The sequence below is a fragment of the Anser brachyrhynchus genome (genome assembly GCF_964034855.1).
Source record: "Anser brachyrhynchus genome assembly, chromosome: 7".
NCBI lineage: Eukaryota > Metazoa > Chordata > Aves > Anseriformes > Anatidae > Anser > Anser brachyrhynchus.
The window spans coordinates 9863199-9880609 of NC_137701.1; the positions used below are offsets into that span (position 1 = coordinate 9863199).

The following is a 17411-nucleotide window of genomic DNA, read 5'->3' on the forward strand; positions in this document are numbered from 1 at the left end:
TGTGCCCTTAAAACTTTGCTTTTTTTTTTTGTCTGAGAGTATTTTTTTGTGATCTTAGTAAACTGAGCAGTATGTTGCCAGTAGTGGAGTTTCCACACGCTGAATAAATGCACAGGTTCTGCTAACACGGTTGGTAGAGCTCTTCCAGAAAGTCTGCACAGTGTTATAATGGGCTCCTTTTCCAGTAATGCACGCTCTGTTACATAAGTTACGTGGAACTGAGACAAATAAGCATTTTAATCCCAGAGGTAAGGCACAAAGTTTTGCAACCTCTTTCTGCTGCATTTATAGAACAGTATTTCAGGGGCTGTGATTGTTTGGCTGTTACCCAGTTTCGCTGCAGAATGGAAATCTGACCAGAGAGTTGCTTTCTGACGGTTAATTATAAATTTATTAGTGGAGTTTTGACCAAATGTCCCTCACTATTAGACCTCGCTGAATCTGAAGTTCAGGCTATTAGACTTCATTTAACGTAATGCATTGCCCTCTTTTTCTGTTCTGCATGTGCTTTTGTATTCTTTGTGTTCTCAGGTATGTTCCATTTTCCCATTCTGGGTATTGTTTGCCAAAGAGGCTCTTTCAACTTACAGAAATAGGACAAAGTAATTTTTAGAACAGCAAAATATGTAAGGAGGCAAGGTCCCTGGAGATGAAATAAATTTCCAGCGCAACACAACACAACAAAATAGCTCTCCTGTTCTGCGTGGATGTTGCTGTTGACTGAGCAGCTTGTTAACAGCACACAAAAGCATCAGTGCTGGCAAGGCTGTGCCCCACTGGTGTAGGCAGCACCGTGGAGTCAGAGAAGCCCGGAGGAGTCTGCTGAGTGGGGAAGGGGCGCAGACGAGCTTTGGGGGACACTAGGATGCACCTGATTCTCTTGCTTTAGGTAGATTTCAATGCTTAGGTGATGCTTATTAGATCCAACCCCCAAGGTCCTGCAAGTAGGCAGGGCTGGGGAGCGGTTGATGGGCTCAACCTTCCTAAAATGAGATCCAAATTTAAGGGCCTGCCATTCTGAGGTGTTGCCCTCGAGCTTTGCTGGAAGGCAGGGCTTGCAGCACCTACTAGGCAAATCTAGCTGGGACTGTGGGCGTACCTGGAGGCATGGACACATCCTTTGTGCACGTGGGGGGCTGCCCCACATGTGTGGGTCTCCCCTGTACGAGCAGGAGTGCGCACCAGGTCGGTCACTGCGTGAGCTGAAGCAATGCTGCTGGTGGTTGTGTTGAGCCTTTGTGAGCTGGCGCTGGAGGAAAGCTGCCACGCTCGGTTCAGCTCCTGTGAAAAGCAAGGAGAGAAGAAATCGGCCAAATTTTGGAGGAGAAGTCTGTACTCTGAGAAATAACCTGCTGCAGCCTGTCAAAGCTTGCCAAGCAAGACAAAAATATAGCTATTAATGACTTCTGCCTTTTTAATTAAACAATTTGATCCATTTCAGAGCTCATGTGTTTTAAGGATAGACAGGTAACAGGTAAAGTCTAAGTTTTCCGGTCTCTCAAAGAAATCTAGGAAAAGGAACACCGTTTTATTGCAGACTTGTAAACTTGCAGAGTCAGATGAGTAATGTTTGTTCGTTTACCTAAAAATATTAGTAAACCATTTATATCATGTTTGGGGCTCGTTCTTCCGTGGCTAAGCCTCCCTGGCCCCTAAGCCTTTGCTTCGCTTTTGGCAGAAGGAAAGAGGAAGGGAGAGAATTGCACCCTTAAACTTATCAGCTCAGTCCATACCGCTGCAGGGCTCAGTCTCCTTTTACACGCTCAATTTACCGTGCACCAGACCAGAAGTGTGAGCTGTCAGGCTCCCGTGGTGATAAACCTGGATCCGGCCCTGCTCCCGCCGGCACGGGCGGCAAACCTTGTGCTGCTTCCAGGAGGAACAGGACTTACACCCCTGCTCGGGGGCTTCAGCCAGCCCTCCTGGCCCCAAGGTGAACACCCTCTGATGTGAGCAGTGACAGGAGGTGTTAGCACCTTGCCCTGCTTCCTCTCGCTGCCTACTTAAAAGGTGTCACAATTAAAATTATCTGAGCATGCTAGCGTAGAGCGATTTCGCGTGATTTAGTAAGTCGGGAAGAGCTCCGCAGTGATCCTTGCCAGGGAGGTGCTGACTTACAGCTTCCTTCAGACCGGGGGATCGCTCATTGTTTTGCAGAGCTCTCAGATTGTGAAGATTAAAATGGGCCGTGAGTGCTGGCTATTAAGATAAATTACACGCAGAAAGATTAAACTTATATTTTCTTTCTAAATATTTATAAACATTCGAGGAGAGCTGTGTACCTCTTCACAGGAACAGTAGTCGCATGTACTTCAGCCCTTGGTTTTCAGAGTGTCAAACAAACGTTATCTTGAAAGCGGGCACAAATGAATATTCAGAATGTGAAGAGACCTTCATTTTATTGAAGATGAGTAGTAATTGAGCCAAGTGGCGCATATTGACAGCATCTCACTGGCATATATCTTTTCAGAGACAAATACACTTTACAGAGAAAGTGTCCCCACACGTCAGTGTCTTTTAAAATGTGTTATATTTAGTGAAATAATGGGTCAAGAAAAAAATGGTTGCCATAAATGATGGTAGGTACTTTTTACTGAAATACTGGTAGTTTTACATTCTTGACATGAGTAATTGGATGTGTCATATGTGAAGCTACCTAGAAATAAAATAGGGGTCATAAAATGTAAAGACATGATAGGATGCATTTATAACAGCATAAAACAAACTGGCATTTTAATGTCTTAAGCCAGCCCCTTTGCTATGCTTGTCCATTGATCTTGGCTAGAAAAGTTCTGTGCCTCATTTAAACATGTTTTGGAGATAAAGTCGTATAATGGTGAAACGATGGGATTTGTTTTTGTTAAAAGTATCTCCTTGTAACTGCTGCAATCCTATCACTATAACACGATCAGAAGTTGGTCTTGTGTGACCTTACAAAACTTACCCAGAAGCGCTGCGTCTGCGTTCGTAGCAAGTGCCTTTCCAGTGTAATTTACCTTGACATTTTGCTTGATAGGGATTGCAGGTCACATAGTAGGGTGTTATTCAATAGGCATGAAAAAGGGTTTGGTTTAGTGCTCATTCAATGGATTCAAGAGAGTGGTTGTTGGAAAGGAAGGTACAGCTTGAGAGCGTTTGTGCATTTAACACCCTCCTTGGAAGCATGTCAGAAGCTGGATGGTAGAGGCCCTGATGTGATAGTACATGCTTGAATCTCATTAATTTCAGTCGGCTGTATGAGTGCTTTTAATTGCCATGCCTGAAATGTGGTTTAATATGGCACAGCGATAAAATAAGTAACTCTGTCTAGTCGGTCGAACAGCATCACCCCCCATTTTCCAATGAGAGATCAATACAGAAACCACAGCCTTTAAGAAAGCATCAAGGAGGCAGTGTGTGTGCTGTTTCCGTAGGATTGCAGGTAAGCATGTGTGTTTCTTTTTTTAAAAACCCATTTAAATAGCAAAAGAATTGGCCACGTGTAATCTCACTCGTCGCTCTGGTTCGCTGTGTGCCTTTGGAAAGGAGTATTAAGCTGATGTGGAGCACTGTAGGTTCTCCAGCGCTTCGCACACGGATAGCCTTAGCAATAAATATGTACCAGGCAGCCATAAAATGCTCCCATCAGGGAGTACCAGCTGCTTCTTCCGAGTTTTAACTCTGTCAGGGTGGAAGTGCAAGTACACAGCGTAAGAAATCTCCCCACTGCCTGTGTTTGCTTTTCAGTTGTCATACAGACAATGAAATCCCGACCCAGAGCATTATTTGGCTGCTATTGCACGTTAGCGTAGGGATGGCAGCCTGTTAGTACTCGGTGAAGTCTTATCTAAGTGGAAACATATCTTGTTTTCAGTGCAGTTTTACTGAAAGCCCTTTTGAATTTGAATGTACCATTCTGGATCATGATTCTCAAAAGCAAAGTCTCTTAAAGAATCGAGCAAGTAAATTTTTTTCCATCACTGTTAAGCTGGTGATATCGAGAAGGGTGTGATTAATTTAAGTACCAATGTTCATGGTATAGGTATATGCCTATAACAACCTGTCTGCGTCTGTCTGAACCTGCTAGGAAAAACTGGAGAGGGTGGAATAAAGGCACTGATTTACTGAAGGACATCATTACCTTACTGGTTGTAAGGGAAGGAAAATGGACTTTGTACAGAAAAAGAGAACACTGAAGATAATGAGTCATGAGTCAAGAAGATGCGTTAACTGGTGGTTTACATCGAAAAATTAGTAATAACGCAGGTAATGGATGAGGGTTGGAGTCAGTATCGGAGAACAGTTCAGAACACGACGTGCAAAATCCTGAACTACAGAGCTGTATTTGTACCAGGACATCATTTATTAAGGACCCGTCTCTAGGTATAAGCACCAAGAGAACTACAGATGCCTAACCTACTACTCACAGATGACACTTTCTCTCTTCCCAACTGAGATTTTCAGACAGTGAAGCTTATATCTATGAGGCAGTGTGTTCATAAATAGAAAAAAGGTAATGAAAAATAAATAAATAGAAAAAGGGTAAATATTCATTAGGTAATGAATATTGCTATAGATTTATTCTAATGTAGATAAACTTGAGCCATCGGATAGAAATATGAGTTCCCATGAGAAGCAGGGTGATGATCTACCCTTTATATCAGTTTGTTTTTTTTTTTTTGTGGAAAAAGAGCATCTAAATAAAATGTTCCCCCTTCCGACTAAAAGATAGCTTGTATACAAGACAGTCTTGCTGAAATTATATCTCAGCTGGAAGGGAAGATGAGTTTATTTTATGCAGCAGTTGGAGATTCTTAGAAATATCAGTCAGTCAGCTGCTGGAGTGGTAAATTAAATCGCGAGAGCCAGAGCTCGCTCATCAGCACACGGGGCGCTGGAAGCGGCGTGGGGAGAGGCACAACTGCAGGGCCGAGTGTTTGTGTTCTTGATGGAAAAGTGCAAATCATTTCCTTCCCTTCTTGCTCCTGTCATGGTCTGTCACTTGAGTCCATTTTCACCTTGCTAAGGGATTCGGGATGGGCCTTCCTGCTTTGGCACATAATTATTGACTCACAAGCCTTGTCTTGCAGCCAGCCTGCCTGGGATGGTCCCTATCCTATGGCAGTGGCTCAGGAACAAAATTCCCTTCTTTTCCTTTACTTTCCTTCCATTCTTTCATCCTCAAGCAGGCGAAGGTGTGGTTCTCCCTCCTGCCTTTGAAAGGGATACGTACACATCCTGGTGTTACCAGCAAATAGTGGGACACTGTCATGCTCTGGTAGGTCAAGTCATCCTACCAAAACTGCCAAGTGCCACAAAAATGCACAGCAGGATTGTCAGAAAATGGTTGGCAACTCAAAAAGTCCTTACAGTGTAATAGGCAGGCACAAAACTGTGGGTCACTTTTGAAAAATGGCATACCTACCCACAAATAAACCGACGTGATCTGAGATGGAAAAAGCACACTCTGTAGTGTGAAACTTTGCCATGAAACTGTGAAACAAAAAGTTATTGTATTGAAGTTAGCTTTAGTATCATGGATCAAGTGATCGTGAATATCAGATATAGTGTGCACTGAGCTCTAACAGCCGTGATACTTTATCAATAATTTAAAATGAGTCCTTGTGATAAAATAACACATGTAGTCTATATAATGGATAATACTGAATAGTATAATGTATTATCTATAATAGGAAAACATAGATTGTGTAAAATGATACATGTAGAATCTAATATTCCTTTCAAATACATTTCCTGGATAATATTTCTACTGAGAAGCAACTTATCTCCCTCCTGCTATCTCTTCTGTGGGGACAGGCATGGTGTTCAGCTCAGCACAGCGTGTACATTTCAGTCTGCAAGAGGGGAAGGCAGTAAAATTGGGCTGAGAACTCACTTGGTTAGCTCAGCGATCTGGGAGAGTGCCCATCAAAACCCTTTAGCTCTACTGGCCTGTATCTGATCTGCAGTGCTGTTGATACAAGACCTGCAAGAGCTCCGAGAGTCTTCTGGCAACGAACAGGCAGGAGGGAAAAAAAAAAAATCACGTCTTTAATTCCCTCTGCTGACAGCTTCCTTAATAAATATTGTAAGAAATTCTCGGTTAAGAGCCACCCAGTAATCTAATTTGCAAGCCCCAATGATATATTCAGCAGCCAGCTCAGGGGAGGTACATTTCTACTGACAGCATCACATGAGCAGGGAATAAAATTTGGAGCTGTCACTGAAAGCTGTAGTAATTTATGATGGGTTGTTGGTTTTTATTTTTTATGACTATTTTTTTGTCAGCTCTACAAAGAGGATAGAACTGCTACTGGCTTTACCTTGAATAGATTTTTCCATAGTATGCACTCCTACTTGTACGTTTTCACAGGTTATAACAATACAAACACCGCAAACTGATGATGTTTTATCTCTAGCTGAAGAAATCATAGGCTGAACCCCGTATCAGCACGGGTGACTTGTACACAGCCATGCTGGGTGGGGAATGCCAGTTGATTTCAGTCCCCTTCCCATGCTGACATGCTCATGTAAAAGTTATGCCTTTGCCCTTCTGTCCAGTCTAAATAATCCCAGATTTGGTTGTTACCTTCTGCCTTGTCCCAGCGCATCATCCATGGGCTCTTCTTCTCCTGCACTCCTGTTTAAGGATCATCCCTCTCTGCTGTACACACAAACAAGACAAAACAGAAGCCAAAAAAGCTTTTTAAGATCATCACCGTATAGCCACCTTTAGCCTGTTTTGAAAGAAGTGATTCTCTATTGTCTGCAATGGGAAAAGCTTCCAGTCTTGTGTTCCAGCCATGTCAGGTTTATACACTGATCTGAGAACGACCCATAGTGTTGTCTCAAGTTAATTCATTAATAGGTAGGAAAACAAAAAACAAAAAAGCAAAGCAAAAACCTCTGGGATATTCCTTCATGGCTGATCTGCTGGGAGAAGGTAGGATGGTAAACAGGAAAGATGTGTAAAACTTGCTACTAATTAACTTGTTTCTTGCCTTGTTATCCTGAATGGCAAGTGCTATATTTCTGTTATTTTCTTTTGCAGTGAGAGATGCAGATACACTCTGCGTGGCCATAAAGATTCGGTCAATAGCATCGAATTTCTTCCGTTCTCCAACATGGTTCTCACGAGCTCTGCTGACAAGACTTTATCTCTCTGGGATGCCAGAACGGTAAGCGGCCTTTTTCTTGGTCTTTCTGGAGTTCAACCCAAACGATGCCATGGTTGGTAGGAGAAGAATGAAAATCAGTACAAAATTAAAACAGAAGGTAAGGGTGATGTAGCAATACGTTAACTCATTAGCACGGCTATTATCTACTGACAAAAATACCACTGTTTAGCATTTCCTTGACATCTGAAACGCCGGAATCCTCACAGCACAACAAATGGACGTGCATCTAGATGGCTGAACACACTTTGGCTTCGGTAGTGGCGGGCTCAGCAGCGGTCTGAAGTGCTGTGCACTGTCCTTTCAGTTCAGTAGCTAGGACAGCCAAGGGTCAGTTTTGTCCAGCTTCTTTTGTAAGCACTGGCATGTGCTTTAACTTATATACGAAGGAAACAGAGAAAGATAGCATAAATATAAGATGAAATAACATGGAAGTCTGAAGTATTTATTCTTCATTTAGGAAGAATTCTCCCCTGAACTCTCTCCCGATTTCTCATGAAATATGTATGGTTTTCTCTAGAATATATCACTCTAGGCAGTTTCAGAAACTCTATCTCTTCCCTTATTCTTCTCTACCTTCATTCTTTGGTATAGGTATAAATGGATTTAGTACCTTGCAAAGAGTAATTGTCCCTGGTGCTTTGCAGACCAATATGTAAATCCTGTTCAGGTAGAATACAAGTACAAGGCAAAAGGATTTTTTTTCTCTCTTTCATCAGAAAATTCAATAATTATTGCTGCTGTTGTGGTATTTCTCATAGATCAACCGTTGAAATTCTCCAGTTTCCTCTTGAGTAGGTAGTGCGGTCACTTTGTGTTTCCCAAACAGTGTAGAAGTACGAGATTCCAGCCGGGAGTAGAGAAAGCTGAATTCATGGGAAGGATTTGAGAGGAAAGAGGCAAAGAGCTAATGCTGTATATTAATAGACATTGTCATCAGAGCTATACAAATACCGGATGAGAAAAACTGACATGAAAATGACAGTGGAATATTTGAGATGCTCATTAGGCAATTTCTGTTTATGGATCATAGGAACAGACTGAGTAGAAGGTCATTTAATAATAATCTTGGGCATAAAGCACAACAAGTTAAAATGAAACCAGTCAAGACTCATTATTATTAAATGCAGTGGTTTGTAAGAATATTTGATATCCAAATATGAATAATTCAAAAAGAGAATACATATTGAAATACAAACAGAAGTGAAAAACTCAGTGGAAAAACGGATTTCTGCTTTGCTTTGTTTTCAATAAATCCTGCATGGAACTTTATTGTGTGAATATTTCAGTAATTTTGTGCTCATAGCAAATTAACAGCACTATAACAGAGTTTCTGTTTGATAAACTTAGGGCAAAAGCCTGCTCGATTTTTCTTCATCAACACTGTTTTTCAGCGTTGGGTAATATTGCTAAGCTAGAAAAGACCTTTTATGAAAACAAAACTTTGCATATGGCGTTCTGTTGTGTGTTTATTTTGCCCAGTTGTGTCCCCATCCAGGGGGAAATGTTGCAGATTTCAGATACATGCCCACACTGAAGCATCACTGTAAGTGGTGAAATCGCTGTGAACATGCTATCACCCTCTAAATGCTGAATGATAGTAAATGTTCCCTCCAGAAAGATGATGAATGATTTTCTCCTGTTAATTTGGAACAGAATATTTTCTCACCTCTGTGAGATCAATTAACATTAAGGAGTACATTTAAGGTAATTTTAATGAAACATGAAAATTATACTCCGGTTTGTTTTCTCATAAATTAGATTCGTATTATTAATCACATCTTGCTCTTCAATCATTAACTTCAGTCAGCTCTTTATTATTAAAGATAATGGATGCAGAGAACTGTAAGTCAGAGCCGTGTAAGTTGAATGGACAATGAGCTCTGGATTTGGGGTAGAATGGAACATATATCTTTGTAATTACTAAGCTGAGGCTATAATGCAGCCTTCAGACTTTGGAAATATGTGACTTTTTTTTCTCCCCCCCCCCCAGATAACATAGGGTGAGCTCTAGTGGTTAAAATGCATTTACAGCCCAATGACTGTAATTTTAAAACAAAGTTACATGTTGCCTGTAGGGAAATGACAACGCAGAAGGGACGGTATTTAGATGTTTATGGTTCTTTCCATCCATCCTGGGAGGAAAAACAGTGTTGGTGTTGGATTTGGGTAGGAACCATCCTCATGCTGTGCCAGACTCCCGGTGGATCAGATGTGTGAGGCTGAGGCTGCTGCTCATTTGTAGGGGTTTCGTGCCAGTAAGGCTGATGGCACTTGTGCCAAGATAAGCTGTGGATTTCATGTCTCTTTATGCCAGTTTCATAGAAAGACAAGCATATTCTGGCCTTTTACCAGAATATTTTCTTGCTGACACATCACAGCAAACATCTCGACTCATGAATTGCAAAGTGCATCCGGTGATGAGTGTGAGAGGTGCAAATGAACACGAGACCCCCAGAGCACAGGTTCACCTGCCGGGGTTAATTCTTCGTGTGGTAAGCGGTCTGCCACTCATCTGCATCTCCCCCGGTCTGATGAGTCACTTCTTGGGGCTGCGCAGATTTGCCAAGATAACATTTGAGCCAAGCTGAATCTTTGCTCTTTCCCAGGTAGATAAAATGCCAAATATTTATACACTTAAATAATTAAATAGAGGGGGAAAAAAAAAAGTGCTTTTTCATTCTGTGTGTTTGAAACTTATTGATTTAGTAACTATCTCATCTGCTTTCTGCTTTTTGAAATGTCAGGTTCTACAAGCGGATATTTCGTTTTTTAAGAAGTTGTGCACTGACTGTTGTTTAGAAGTCAGCACTTGGTAGCAATGCCCTAAGGACTGTGTCCCACCAGGATTTGGGAAAACTTGCAGTGTGTACTTAACTATTTTATCTTTTTCTATTTGATTGTGTGAAATAAGAAGCGTGTGAGATAGTGTTTGGCAGTCATTGTCTGTTTTGGTCTTTACTGATGCTCAATTGCTTGTAGTTTAATATTTTAATTGTCCAGGCTATATTTCTGACTTTATGATTTCCTTTGTGATGCAGCCTGGTAATTTAAGACAAGCCTTGTTTTTCTGCCTTCCTTCTGCAGAAGGCTGCTGGCACACAACACAAACGAAATGATCCCATTCCCACCCCACTATCAAACTAATCTCCCTGACATCCAAACAGGAAGGCATCAAGCATGTCAGCTTTTTACTGTCTGGGTCAAAGACGACTTAAATAGGGGGAAGACAGCTCAGCAGTGGCCAAGTGTAAGTTCTAGCTCTGTGCATAAAGTTTTATCCTCGACAGTAATTTGTGGGCTGAACAGCACTATCAAAAGTTAAAAGCTCTGAGGTGGTGTGTTCTTTGATGAATAATGCAGGCACCGGTCTCTGAGGAGGAAGGGAAGAACAGGATGAGATTGTGCAAAGTCCTGCCTTAAGAGTGGCAAGTAATTCCTAGTAATGTTACTCGCTCTCGTGGAGCCAGAACCCTCCTCATAGGCAAGAGTGAAATTTCAGCCTGTCCTGAGCAAAGAGGGGAGCAGGAATTCAGGCAGAGCCTCCTCCTGGGCTGGTGCAGGGGTCTCGCGTTGGATTTAAAAAAATAAATAAATAAAAATCTTTTCTTACAGCCCTTTTAAAGGTTATTTCCTAATAAATTGAGGCTTCTGTCCTCATGATGCCGGCTTGTCATTTTCTGCTAATGGCTATTGAGCATGTTAGCCAGGGTTTGGTGGAGGAAAAGCTTCCATGCATTTAGATCTCTGCGATACATCGGGGGAACCTAAATGAAGGCTACATCTGGCAGAAGGGACACTGCTCCCCCCAGCTGTCCAGCATCTCTTTCCCAGGGGTCCTCTGCTCTTCCACAGTGTGGCTGGAGGTGGGGATGGAAGGTTGATGGCTGGCACTGCCTGCTCTTGGCTTTTTGTCATCTGCCCCACGGACTTTTAGATCCTGACATGAGCTGTCTGGGAGTTTGAAGAATTAGCTTAAATCCCCAGTAGTTGGGGTGGTGGTATTTGTGGTTTTACAGTCTCGCCAAAGTCATCAGAGGTGAGGCAGGCAGATCATTTAAGGACAGTGGCTGTTTAATAGGGCTTTTCACACCGTCTCCTACCTGAGAATAGATACACCAGCTTTTGAGCTCTCTGCTAAGGCTGCCAGCTGTGGTGCAGCATTAAAACGATGAGGGCTAGCTGCTCACGTGTTCCTTATGGATGGAGAATAATCACAAGGATGCTGATCTTAAGCTCAGGTGTTGCAATCTTTCCCCTCGCGATGCAGCCCATCTGCCCCCTGCGTGATGCCTGGGGCACAGCACTGCCCTGCTGGTGCAGCCGGACCGCGTCTCATTGCCAGTTCCCCATCGGCCTCTTCCTTAGATAACCTTTATTTGTTCTCCTCATGAAATACAGGCTATCTTTTAGACCACTGATTTGCCAGTATTTATTTTGTCAGGCTTTAGTCAGCTCTGAATTGGTAGTTCCCTAAAACAACCTGTTCTGTCTTTCTTTTTCCCAGTGAAATACAAGCTATCTTTTAGACTGGTTGTTTTTCAACATAGATTTTGTCTTTTTTTTTTCTTTCTTTTGTAGGGGTGCTGCCTATCTGTGGGGGGACCTTAATACCTGTGTTCATTGGGCATTTGCTGGCCAAATTCAGGAAAAGCTTCCGAGTGTTTTAAGGATCAGGCACGGAGCAGTCAGGGGAGTTATTTGGAAATCCAGTCTGGTAGTCTTTACATTTTTTGGCCTAGTGCAGTTGATTTATCCCTGAGTAAACACCTTGGACACAAAATTATCAGTCAGAATATCCTCAGGGTATTGGATTTGTCAGTTTTATTTTAGCCCTTTTGAACTCCAGAGGAATGAATTCAAGAGCTGAGTGCATATACGGGATGGGTCATTTAAAAAACTGTTGACAGGCAGTATGTGGTTCAAGTCAATCCTCTTCAAAAGTGGGTCAAAACTGAAGTTGTCACTATGGAAGATGAAGAGTTCTTCCATGAGAACCTCAGATCTTTTGGTATAGTTGTATTATTTTGCTTTGAATAAGGGACGTGCAGGGATAGGCCCAGTTCCTGGCACGCAGTGTAACAAATTGTGTGTTCCTGATATTGTTGTATGGGTTTGTAAATAAGGGGTTCATATTTTAAAGCTCCCTGTCTTAATATGAACAGGAGTTTATGAGTCACAGTAAAATATGAAATGAAGAACAAATAGGTATGAATATGGATTATGTTTTCTCCAAGAAGTAATACCACAGAGGAGAAAAGTAAAACTGGAGGAGGGTTGTAGGACAGAGTTTGGGATGCCTGCATAGAGACTTAGTGCTTGTTCTTTCAAAACCGAAAATATGGCTGAGGAAAAGTGTCTTGATTTCTTTCTCATCTTGAAAAATAATTGGAAAGAAACATGGTATGGTCATTGTCATTTTTAAAAATGCCGCATTCTGATTTTCCTCCAAAACAATTTCTGTGGAAAAAGGCAAATGAAAAGATTTCAAATAATGAGCATGTAACTCTGCATTTTGGGCCAGAAGTTATTCTGCCTTTTTTTTTTTTTCTTCCTGTGGTTTTTGTTGTTGTTTCTGGTTTTTGTTCATTTTCTTCCTCAGAGGCAGGAAAAGTGATTACCCTTCAAAATTCACTTGGCTGTTGTCCCAAAAATAAAAAATAACCCTCAAACTGAACGGGGACTCTGCCTGTCTGTCTTGGCCTTCCATTACTGACTTGTCCCTCCTTTTTCTTGCCCAAATCAAACCATCGAATCCCAAGTTTTACTAAGTATATAATCAGTTGATCTCATGGGTTTTTTTCCCTGTTAAACTAGGTTTAAATGAGGCTCTAAACATTTTAGATCAGACGAGTTACCTTGTTCTGCAAAGCTCCAGGTGAATTAGTGGCTCTTAAGAGGTTATAATTACTGTTTTATTAAGCTGTTCCTGTTCATTGACATGCCTGCTCCTGTCCGTTGGACGTTCGGGTCCTCTTGCCAGCTGGAAGGCAGCCCCATTTAACGCCTTGTCTTCCTGTGCCTTGTCTCCGCGACGTAGAAAAGTGATGCTCTTGCTTCATTTCAAGGAGAAGCTTAGGAGAAGATGAGACAGTTCTGTAAGGTAAAGGCTAATAGCCAGCTTGCGTCCTAATTCACGTGAAGTTTGTAAATGGCTTTATCTTGGCAGGGATGTAGTTATTTGGTTTGATGAAAGTGACACCTTTCCATTGCGATGTTTGCAGTCATTTAAGCTGCTGCCGGAGGAGTCCTCTGCAGCCTGAATGTTTTGTTCCCATACAGCCACGGGTTCGCTGGGGGCTGTGACTGAGTTTCCTGCTGCTGCTGGAAATGCCCTTGCACCCTTCAGGCAATGCTTCTGGCAGTGCAGCCCGTTCTGGTGTTAACTCGCTGTGTATCTTAGAGGGAGTCGTGGCTCCCTGCTCCTGTCGTTGCTTTTCCCAAAGGGAAGGGTCCTCTGACCCTTCTCCAGCAGGTGCCAGGGGTACCCGCCTGTGAAGTCCTGCTTGCTGCCGAGCTCACAGACTCGTAGCACCCCAACAGGTCAGTGCAGCTGCCCGGCCCCTCCGCAGGCTTTTGTGCCTCCCACCAGAGCTGCTGGTGGGCTGGAAGGCTCTCTGTCCTCTGAGGGCACAGGAGAATGCTCTAGCAGGGTGGCACTGGCTTTTAGCTTCTCATGCCTTCCCAGACAGTGGGTTGCTGCTTGCCTAGGTGTTCTGGGGCAATGCAGCCGCCTGAAACACGTGGTTCTCAGCTGCATCACAGCTCCCTGGGATGCTTCACTCGTGTGCTGTAAACCTGCACGGGCAAGCAGCAAGGAGACAGCGGGGCAGAGGGGGCTGCTTGCCCGCTGCTGGTTGAATCAGATCTCATCGCCTGTAAAATTAGAGTGGATCAATTTTCAGTCGCCGCTGGTTATCTTAGAATATTAGTAGTAATTAGAGAGCTATAAATAGATAAATTTAAAATTTGTTAAGTTGTAGCCAGGGGAGAAGTCTGGCTATAGATTTCAGTAAACACTTAACTAGTGGCATGCAGTACAGGAGCAGGCTCTGCTGGAGTGCGCGGCACGATGGCGTTTGGTGTGTCCCTGATTATTTAGAAATAAAGTGAGAGGAGCAGGCTGCATTCCTGTCTGGGCAGCAAATAGATTGACCTGGCTCTGAACTTCTTACCAACCACCTGTGTACATCTCTAATGTGTGCCCATGATATATTGCAGTAAGTATGAATTTGATTTTTATGTCGCCAATGTCACTTTGAAACAAAAGGAGAGTAAAGTTCTTTCAGAGGCTTTGGGAAAGGCCTGGCTGCAGAATAACATTTGCATTGACTTCTTGGTCCTAAAACTCTAATTAAATTATTGATTATGAAGCTGGCTGCTTTCTTAATAGTTCCTAATGTAACAATTAAAGCAAAGTAAGTAATTAAAAATGAAAAGATCAGTCTGCAAGTACAATCTTCAAAAGGTCATTTTCAACTTAATCGCCTTTTGGAATGAGGCAAGAATAAAACAAATGAGTCATTAGTAAAAAAGCAATTTGGTGTGTGTATGTGTGTAATAATGTTCTTAGCAGATTACCACTGGCCACACCATACCTAAATTAATTAAATATAATAGCTAAATTCACTTAGAAGGTATTATATTAACACCCCTGTTCCCAGATTGGGCTCCGTTGTGCTTCTGCTCTGGGCAGCTCGTAACCAAGGCAGCTTCAAGCCCGCAGCTTCAGCCCAAGAGAGCACGACATTTCAATGCAACCATTCTGGTGTTATTTAACATCACAAGCAATGTTTTGTGCTACACAGACAGTTTGTTAGCAACTTTTTTGTAAGCAGGAGAGGGAAGGAGAAATATGCTGAGGTTAGTGAGGTGGCCCCTGGGTGTTTCTAGACGTGAAATGTAGCAGGGAAGGGAGCACAAAGGTGTTTGCCAGAAAATGTTCAAAGCACCGGTTAGCACTGTCGCCTTTGACAGGGCAGAAGTGAGAGGTGATGCTGGAGGATTTAAGAACTGGTGAAGTTTAGAATTTATGAGTGAAAAGCAGTCGGTAGTAAGCAAGGCAGGCAGCCAGGCATAGTTTGCCTGCCCCTGAAGGAAGAGCTACTCCATTTCGTACTGGTGGTGTTCTGTACCCAGGGCTTTTCACGCAGCACTCATGATGTTACACGAAGTAAAATCTCGTTTTGCATCATCTCTGAGATTTAGCTATCGTGTCCTGACAAGCCAGGGAAGGAAACGGATTTGAGATGAGTGCTCTATTACAAATGCTGCACCCTCTGCCACAGATGTTTCGATGTAAAACACCTAGCTGACTTATCATGGCCAAAGCAGCTAATTGCTGTGGTAGTTCATAGCCATGAAGGCAGCCTGTTCAGGAGCTTGTTGTACATGCAGGTGAGTGTCACCGTCCTGATTGCCCATCGAAGCTACTTGGAAACTTTAGCCAAACTTTAAAGCATGGATGCTGAAGTTTGCAAAGCAACTGAGTGCCATATTCAGCACCTCCTGTGCCTCTACAGCATGTGTGTGGCTGTGCACAGGGAGATTCGTTAAACCACGGGAGCCAGAATTCAGATAAGCAAGTACAGCAAAGAAATAAATGTGTCGGGTGTCTAGGAGCTGTCTAATATTGTGAGCTTTATAGACATTTGGGGAACTGACCTCCCACGTTACTGTGCACAGCAACGCACTTCCTCTACACACTTCCTCTAGACAGCAATTGTTCTGCTCGCTTCACTTAGGTTCTGCTTCAACACGTTTGCTCAGAATCCTGCTCTTGACAAGGCAGTAGGGGGAAAAATTACCATGCCACTCAGATTGTATGAGAAATTGATACATCTGTTAGTCTTTTAAGCTCAAGGCATTGCATCTTAAATGGTCTTTTCTTTCTGCAATTAACTGTGGAGTTTTCTTTCTGCACATAGTAACTGAGGAGAGCAGGTTACACACGCAAGTTCTTTATGAAAGGTCCTCTTAGGGGATCAGTGTTTCTGCCTGCACACCTATAGTGCTCTGCCATGTTCTGGTGAAGAAGAGGTATGGGTAGTTTGTGAACCTTCCCTTTATCTGGATTCCCCAAGAGCTGTTTTTATGTGCTACGGAGTACAGAGCTGCTGGTCTCTCACATTGAAGTACGGTGTCAGGACTTATTCATCTGCACTAAATATGCTATAATGGGGTTTTGCTTTTCACGTTCAAAGATTACATTAAATTAGTACTACAAGCATGAGCTGCTTTGTATCATAACTATAATCCACCATTCCATCCCAGACACAACTGTGTGAACTTAAGTTTAAGGAGGCTGATGACCTGGTGACTGTGGCTACACATTCTCAAAAAAAAATCTGTTAACAAAAAAAAAAAAAGCAAACATGAAAAAAAACAACCAAACCTTAGAAATCACTTTGCCTTCTACTAACAATAATATTGTGAAGTAAGTAATATATTTTCAATAAACAGCTTTCCACTTTGGTAAATAGTGAATCAAAATGTTGGTGTTTACCCAGCCTGCAGTCCATCTGTTGCTTTGTATAGATCGCTCCTTTCTAACCACTCCTGCCTGTGTGCAGATTTACTCCATTCTGGTTCTGCACAACCTCAGTGGGTGGCTTCTTTAGACTCCCTGTTCACACCCCACTGCTAGAACAGAAAAAGAGAGACTGGCTGGGAAAAGCTCGAACTGTAAACATGCAAGCCTTTGGGATGACTTCAGCTGTGTGTTTTTTATTGAAAAACTGGAACCTCAGAGCTTGCAACATATTGGCAAAAAGAGATTTTCTTGCTGTTTCAAATCAAAATGAAGTAGTCGATTTTAGACCAAGAATAGTCTTGAAAAATGGCTGAGAGGGTCCTGGTTTTTGGAGAAAAAGTTGTAGGCTGTCAAAAAATGCTTTGAGTAGGATGTCCCATGCAGTGTTGATGGATAGTGAAAGTTTGCAATGGTAATTCATACTTCAAACATTTTCCCTGGTAGAAATTTTGTAGTATATATATTGAATGTACAGAGAACTGGCACACAAGCAGAGGTTTACAACAGCGTTATGCTCTGATGCCCCCAGGGCAACAGCACGGAGAAGGGTTGTTCACATTTTATGGTCCAAGCCTAGCATGCAAGTCTTTGGTTATAATTGAATTTCGGCTTCCATATTTAAAAGTGCAATAAACAGCCAAGGGCATTTTGTATTAAAAGGTGTTGTGGTTTGTCAAATATGAAACTGATACAAAATTGGGGAGATGCTTCTTTTTTTCCTCATG

At 42.4% G+C, this 17411-nt stretch overlaps 1 protein-coding gene across 6 annotated transcripts in view; it reads left to right on the plus strand.

Moving 5' to 3' along the window:
* The window catches only part of SPAG16 (sperm associated antigen 16), a 388703-nt gene that overhangs the window by 240038 nt on the left and 131254 nt on the right, over positions 1-17411 (plus strand). For all 6 annotated transcript variants that reach the window (XR_013953855.1, XR_013953856.1, XM_080600563.1 and 3 more), the window contains exon 13: positions 7031-7157. Coding sequence is in view for 4 of the 6 variants with exons in the window: in XM_080600563.1 (XP_080456689.1) it covers positions 7031-7157 (127 nt within the window). In the remaining 2 variants the exon portion in view is untranslated. The remainder of the gene's footprint in view (positions 1-7030; positions 7158-17411) is intronic.